The 7,537-nt window shown below is 37.0% G+C and overlaps 1 protein-coding gene and 1 non-coding gene across 2 annotated transcripts; both read right to left on the bottom strand.

Annotated features, from left to right (window-relative positions):
* Positions 1 to 531: 531 nt before the first annotated feature.
* On the bottom strand, positions 532 to 604 carry TRNAF-GAA (transfer RNA phenylalanine (anticodon GAA)). The gene has a single exon. It is a non-coding gene; the product is annotated as a tRNA-Phe (tRNA).
* Positions 605 to 2,945: 2,341 nt separating this feature from the next.
* Positions 2,946 to 6,877, bottom strand: LOC143625336 (protein NLP5-like). Its single transcript, XM_077095697.1, has 3 exons — positions 5,966 to 6,877; positions 4,986 to 5,814; positions 2,946 to 3,781 (listed from the first exon to the last, which is right to left on the bottom strand). The coding sequence occupies exons 1-3, from the start codon at positions 6,842 to 6,844 to the stop codon at positions 2,946 to 2,948; spliced, it is 2,544 nt and encodes an 847-aa protein (XP_076951812.1). The 5' UTR covers positions 6,845 to 6,877.
* Between the last annotated feature and the right edge of the window lie 660 nt (positions 6,878 to 7,537).

The raw sequence follows: 7,537 nt of genomic DNA, 5'->3' as shown, positions 1-7,537 counted from the left end.
GTTTTAGTACCATACCCCTACAATCATGATAAGTAACGTACTGGTTATATGTAATAAAGTTAAAAATGTTGGTTGGATTTGAATTTGCTTTGTCAGGTTTATGGAATATGAAAAGATATTTCAAAAGGAAATTATTTAGCTTGTTTTTTAAAGATAAAAACATATAGAGAAGAACCGTAACAACGTTGTATTTTTATTATATATAATCTACTAACGTATTTTATTAGTTTTTTTCTTATTTTAGTTGGATTTGGCATTATATTTTTGTTATGCAACCTGTCCATAACTGAGCACAAATTTGATATTCGAGTGATACTGATAGATACCAAAACATCAAATATAGGCGACACGACACCTTGATAAAAGTTTCACTTACAAAACGATAAAGCCGATATTAAAACCTTTATCCAACTTAAAACTTAGTGACTATTCAAATCATTTCATTATCAAACAAAATGTGGTTTGCATCAAAGGGACCAAGCCGCCTAACTAGTTAGAAAAAAAATAATGAAGTGTAAAAAAGAAATAAAATGCGGTGAACGTGGATCGAACACGTGACCTTCAGATCTTCAGTCTGACGCTCTCCCAACTGAGCTATCCCCGCAACTTGATCAATCATACAAAATATATTTTCAAATATTTATATTAAGTTTCACACAAATGCAATGGATTCTGATTGTGTACTCTCGTAGCTTAGTAGATTACCAAACTTAAACATTCTTATTGCTGGGGCTTATGATCTTTGAAGATTAATAAAATCAAACTATAAATTTTAGGCGTTTTTAAATAATAACTCATTCTAAAATAACCCCTTAAAACGGGTTAACAGGTTAATCAATTTATTAAGCGGATTGTGTTCATGCTAAGTTTTTTATTAAGCTTGTCAGTCATATTGGGGTTGACGTGTTTTTATAAAACAAGTCGTGTTTGCTGACAAAAAAAAACCTATGTTTTATTTGTGGATTTGCCGCCCCTTAAGTAACGGTGTGAGTGTTTTATGTTTACCCTTGTTTTTGATAATTAGAGATACAAGGTCGGCTCAACCTTTTCGGGGGTCTAAAACGATGTCTAACATGGGGTATTGTAAAAATGTTATCTTGCTTTCACTCCAAATAAATCTAGATGTTATCATTTTTTTGTAAATACAGAAGTAATGTAGTTCTCCACACATTGCTAAACCTAATTCAGTGTCAACACCGCTCAAATCGCACACAACAATCCGTATCCTAAATTGTAGATGTATAATTATTAATTTTGTTCTGGAAATTATGGGCTTAGAAAGTGGAGGCCTAAATCCCTAGTTTCGTTTCGCTGTTGCTAGAGACGGCCGTGTAGAGATATTTAAGCAGCTTCAAATATCAAAATTTTCATATTTCTATAAAATGTTTACTTTGTAACTATGTATAGCTGATAAATAGTTTTTTTCACTTGATAAAAAGATATTTCTTTAAAATTTACCAAGTTTGTTGTCATAAAATAAAAAAGAGATCGTCGATTGGAATACGCATTTACCGAATTTATATTTGGATCATGGTTTGGTGACTCATAAAACCGTCTCTCACATTTAACGTGTCCAGTTGTTATTCGTTGGCTGTGTCAGGGTCGGTTCGGTTAACGGTTTAGTTATTACTCACCCCTAATTATTAGTGTTGAATAGAAAAATTATTGTTCGGGTATTGATGTCAAAGAATGACGTTGATCTTTTTATAGCATAAATGTCAAAAAGGCATAAGGTTAAGGGATCTTCGTCTTCATATTAATCTATAGCAATAAAATCGTCTCTTCAGGAACATCCGAGAAATGGTCTAAAAAAAGCAATAAAACTGGGACTAAGAAAACATAACCCCTAGGCCCTAGCAATAAAATAAGACACGTTTTTAGAAGTTCAAACATTTTCTTTATATTTGAACTTATCAAAGATGATTCAGGATGTAAAAGGATTATCTTTAGAATATCAGTCAAACAGTCACAAACGACCATGTTTCTTTAAATAAAAACACCACGATACACACATACCGGTTTAATAGTTAATCTGTCAACCATTTTTATGTCACATTTAAACCAATCACAACTTTATTACGACTAAATGACAACTTACGACGTTTTAATATTTGAGTTAAACGATATGTGCCCAGGTTTATGATTTTAAGCATGTATAAGTTAGGTATAATGCTTCACATAACCCCCTACTCCTTTAGTACGAATAACTCTTGATCAGGACGTGCACCAAATCTATATCAGGAATTGTCCATTGATCACACGTAAGACTTTTTAAAGTATTTTATCTGTTCACTATAACATATAATATTGTTGTGTGACTCCATCTTCTCGGTACTAGGATATTTTGTTTTGTAGGAGATCCCGGGAGCCAGATCGCTCTTTATTCGACCCTGATCTTCCGTTACACATATTATTATATTACTAAGCTTCGTTCCAAGACGTAAGAGTCGTTATTAGAAGCTATTTTTAGTACATACATTACTAGACGCGTCTAGATACACGTCGCATTTATCATTTTCGAAACGATAAGTCTCCGCTGTTGGTCGTTGGACAATAACCTTGCGGACTCTCGTTTCCAGGTATGACATGACTACTCGCTCGCTCATGTTTCTTCAAATAAACCAATTCATTTCATTCTTTTTTGACAATCAACTACAACAATGTACAAGTTTTGATGCATATAGTACAACTCACTGCGAAGTTCAAAAGAGAAAATAACCTATTACAAAGTTTAATTTCTACAACAAACTAACATTTTACCATATCAAAAAAAAAACATGTATATTTCACAGAGATTTCACCGATTTTCACACGTAAACAACTTGACACATATCCGGGGATCTCTAACCTGAATCCCTCACAGGTTTTACCAAAAGAACCCGGATGGACCCACAACCACCGGAGACAGGCCCGTCACAGGAGAATGTGACAGGCCCACACCGTCTTTACAAGACGGCATTACTACCTAAACTACCACCCAAATATTGCGGTTCTAAAAGTGCGAGTTTAATCGTCCCGCTCTTACACGATCGATAAACATCAACACATTCCTCTAAATCGGCATCACAAGTTAAAAGAATCCATTCAGAATCATCATCAAAATATTTGAGATGAAACCGATTGATATCGTATACGCTAAACCGCTTAGCGATTTCTTGAAGTAACCGATCGAACCCCCAATCTTTCTGCAACCGAACTCGTATCTTTTCTTCACCGTATGTCACTTTAACTCTCATAATATCTTTGTCCCGAGCATTCCCGTCTTTCGGAGGAAATGTTGGGCCCGTTGGAAGCTCGGTGAGCGATTTATGGCTACTCGATCTACTAAAAACCTTCGTTTCTGGCTCGGGTTCAGGTTCGGTTTCTTGACTATAAAATGACACGTGAAGTCCGGTTTCACTCCGGGCCCGTTTCAAAGCATTGTTGCATGTGTCTTCACCGGTAGGTGCGCGTGGATGCGGGTACGGGTTGTTTCCGCTTGAGCACGACTGACCCGAACTTGAAGTTTGACTACATGAGGGGGAAAGTGATTTCGTGACGCCTTCAGCTGGGGTTGTATTTTGCTTTGGAGGTGAAAACGGGCTCGTTTTAGGATCGTGAGAAGCGAGATTTGGGAAGTTTGAGTAGAATGACTCGATTTGGAACGAGCCCGAGGCCCCGTGTACGGAGTCCATCACGAGCTGGATCTTTTGTAATGAGTGACCGACTTTTTTGATTTTCCGGGACGGCCAACGTTGTATCCCATGTTGTCTGCATATCCTTTTTAACGTTGTCGCACATACTGCAATCACATAAATTAGCATAATTATGCAAGTCGATTCGCCAGCCCATGTAACTAAACAGGTCTACCTGCTAAATAAGTCGACCCATCAGCCCGTTTAAATTAGTCGGCTCATCAGCCCGTTTAAATAAGTCGGTCCATCAGCCCGTTTAACCCGTTTTAATAAGTCGGCCTCATCGGCCCGTTTAACCCATTTAAATAAATCGAACCATCAGCCCGTTTAACCCGTATAAATAAGTCAACCCATAAGTCTGTTTAACCCGTTTAACTAAGTCGACCCATAAGCCTGTTTAACCCGTTTAAATAAGTCGGCCCATAAGCCCATTTCATGGTTTTAAATAAGTAGACCTATCAACCCGTTTAGGGGTGGCAAATGTGACCCATGGTTGAATGGGTTGTAATAAAATGTATATAATGGGTCAGAATGGGTCAAGCTAAAAAAAGAAAAGGATTGAAACAGGTCAAAACGGGTTGACATTTCTTGAGAAACGGAGGAAATTTTTTAGCTTTTTTAGTTTTTTATTTATATTTTAAGAGTTATGATTTTTTAATTATTTTTTTCAACTTTTTAATAAGGGGTTTTTGAAGTGGGTCAAAATGGGTTGAGATTTCAGAAAACCTCACTAAAATATTAAAAAAATAATTAAAAAATCATAACTCGAAATATAAATAAAAAACTAAAAAAGTAAAAAAACTAAAAAGTTTCCTCCGTTTTTCTCGTTCCATAAAAAAAACCCTCAAGAAATGTCAACCCGTTTTGACCCATTTCAATCTTTTTCTTTTTTTAGTTTGACCCATTCTGGCCCATTATACACAATTTTTTTACAACCCATTTAACCCATGGGTCACATTTGCCACCCCTAAACCCGTTTAATTAAATAAGTCGACTCGCCAACCCATGTAATTAAGCATGGCAACCCATCAGCCCGTTTAGCCCACCCATTACAACCCACCAACATTAGTGCATAACTTGATTACAACCCGACAACTTGCTTGACTCGTTTAAACTAAACGAATCAAGCGGATTGCGTTCAGGTTTACACGGTTTTAATGCCTTTGGCACGAATAAACCATGTGTGATGTCCGAGTTCAACGTTCGACCCACCAACCCGACACGATTAACACTAGCCCAGATCATATTTAAATTTGAACGGGTCGAAATTAATATTATTAATATTATTAAACTGCAAAAACCGACTCTTACCACCGAGGTTTTTAGCAGCATCTTTCAAGCTACCCGCAAAATACTGTCTAAGCATATCCAAAGTGATAGTTTTCTCCGTCTTTGAACCACCCCTGCGTCTCTCGGGACGCTTAATACCATCGTTGACCAAACTACCCTCGCCCAAACCCGTATCATTCGGTTGTTTCCTAACCAAATCCACGGGCATTTCAGTCGACATTTCTTCAACTTTTACACTACCCGAAACACCCGAACCTTCTTCCACCAACTCCTTATCCGTAACAACACGTAAATTCCGACACACTTTTTGTATAACAACCGACAACGAGTTTAACAAAGTTCTTTGCTTTTCTTGATCTTTACAATCAACCGGTAAGAAAAACTCCAAAACATAATCAACATTACCCGTAAGCGTGCTTCGAAGACGTAACGCAACGACCCCACACAACCCGAACACCCGAGCATGGTGTGCAAGCGGGTACTCGGTTTTTGTCATTAACGTTACATCCGGATCATAACACGGTTGGTTTGTGGTGAAAGCTTTGCCTACAACACCTTGACCTTTTAACAAATGGTGCTCGGAACACGCGTCTTGAAAGTCTTTAAACCGGGAGTCGTGCACGTAGCAAGCACGGTCCACGGTTGATATGCAATGGATTAAGTTCGTGTCTGAGTGTCGGCACCCGTCTTTTCCTTGTTGTATGCATGGGACCCACGTTTGAGCCAATGGTAAGTTATGCGTTTTGCAAGCGGATTTTAGGATCTCGAGAATCTCGGGCAACGCGGCTTGGTATGGACCATCGGTTATGTTGGATTTGTTTGAAGATTCGGAGCTCCGAAGATCAACCGCCTGTCAAGAAACCAAAAGGTTAAAAAGTTTCAATCTTTTCTTAACAAGATTTTATATTGCGCTTAATAAACGAACAAACAAAAACTATAAAACTTGGTTACTATTGAATGAAGTTTTACAAAATAAAGAAATAAAAAAAACGCAAATATACCTCGAGAGCTTTACAAACGCCTTCGATCTCGGGCGTATAATTACTCTTTTGAGTAGTCATAACAACCTCAACAACACCAAGACAACTTCTTCTATCTTGATCAAAAATAGGTATCGCAACGCTCCCACGAACATCGTATTGTTGAGCATGACCAACTCTCGGGTATTCTTCGGTCTTAAAGAACCGAACATCGGGAGTCCATTCGGGTACTTTCCCCATAAATACCCTTCCGGGCAACCCGACAATATCCTTTGAATCACTCTCGGCTGGAAACTCATATTTTTCAGATATGTGTCTATAATTAGAAAGTTGCAGGCTATCCGACCCGATTGAGAAAAGTCGATCTTTAGTGCGTAAAACTTTCTTCCCTTCTCGGTTTTCGGGTAGCCATATTTGGATAAGCGAGTTTTTGTGTAGTGACGAGTGTTTAATATTCTCGATCACGTAGATTAGTCGTTCTTTGACCCCGACATTGACACTCGGCGGGATCCACCATCTTCGGCTTGTGTTGGAACTATCAAGAAAGTTTCCGGTTTGAGTGTAAAATCCAACCGAGTCACTTACATGGGATTTTGTCAAAATCCCGTCTTCGGTTTGACTTTGACTTTGACTGACTGAAAGATTCTTGAGGACTGACGATTTTGCCCTCTCGAGTTGAACATCTTCGGGTATGTGATCAATGTTGTTGTACTCCAAAGTGGGCCAGAGAAACAAAGGGTCGAAAACGGGATTGTTATTGTTGTTGTTTATGAATTCGGTCCCGTCGGTTGCTTGTACCCAACATCCATCTAACAAGAGTTCATCCATGTAATCAAAATCCATCATGGATTCAGATGGAACTCCAAACATGTTATTAGAGGTAAACACACTGCCATCCATAGTATAATAATCTTGTGTACTCAAAATACCAAATTTTTTATTCTAGAGGAAATGAAAACAAAAATAATATTAATTCATAATAAATCAAACAAACTAGTGTTCAAAACTGAAGAATCGAATATATTATTTAGAAAAATTATAAACAACTCACCGATTTAGCGTCTCCATGGCTCCATTACTATAATCTTGAACTCAAAATCCAATAAATCTGTCAAAAATAAGAACAGATCAATCAAATGAACTTAAGACCAAGAAAATCTTATTCAAATATGTTAAACAAATTATCAATTCTTTAAGTAAAAATCCCACAAAAAAATTATTTAAAAATATGAGCATTTTAGTTCATGTCTCAATCAAAATAAAATTGGACAAAAAGAAAAAACAAGAACACGTATTAATGAGACTCGATCGATTGACTGAATTTAGCACCAAAAAATCGCATTCAAACATGATAAAAATACACTGTCTCGTCAGCTCAAATCTCAAACTAAAAGTCACACAAAAATTATATAAAAATATGAGCTTTTGGTCTTTTGGTTCATGTTCATTCAAAATATGCCAACTTTGGGGAAAAAGAAAGAACAAGAACACATATTAAGGAGTATTGATCAATCGAATGAATTTAACACCAAGAAAATCTTGTTCAAACATGTTGAATAAACTATCTAATCTTGAACTAAAAATCCCACAAAA

This window comes from Bidens hawaiensis, unplaced genomic scaffold (assembly GCF_021521415.1).
Source record: "Bidens hawaiensis isolate Kalapana, Puna unplaced genomic scaffold, B.hawaiensis_p1.1 tig00004101_1, whole genome shotgun sequence".
Lineage (NCBI taxonomy): Eukaryota > Viridiplantae > Streptophyta > Magnoliopsida > Asterales > Asteraceae > Bidens > Bidens hawaiensis.
This window is presented reverse-complemented; position numbering and strand designations above follow the sequence as displayed.

Bases quoted from the DNA above. Each gene is read 5' to 3' on its own strand.
- LOC143625336 (XM_077095697.1), bottom strand. From the start codon at position 6,844: ATGGATGGCAGTGTGTTTACCTCTAATAACATGTTTGGAGTTCCATCT. The intron at 5,815-5,965 runs GTATATTTGCGT...GTTTCTTGACAG, and splicing joins GCGTTTGTAAAGCTCTCGAG to GCGGTTGATCTTCGGAGCTC. The intron at 3,782-4,985 runs GTAAGAGTCGGT...ATGTGATTGCAG, and splicing joins TGCTGCTAAAAACCTCGGTG to TATGTGCGACAACGTTAAAA.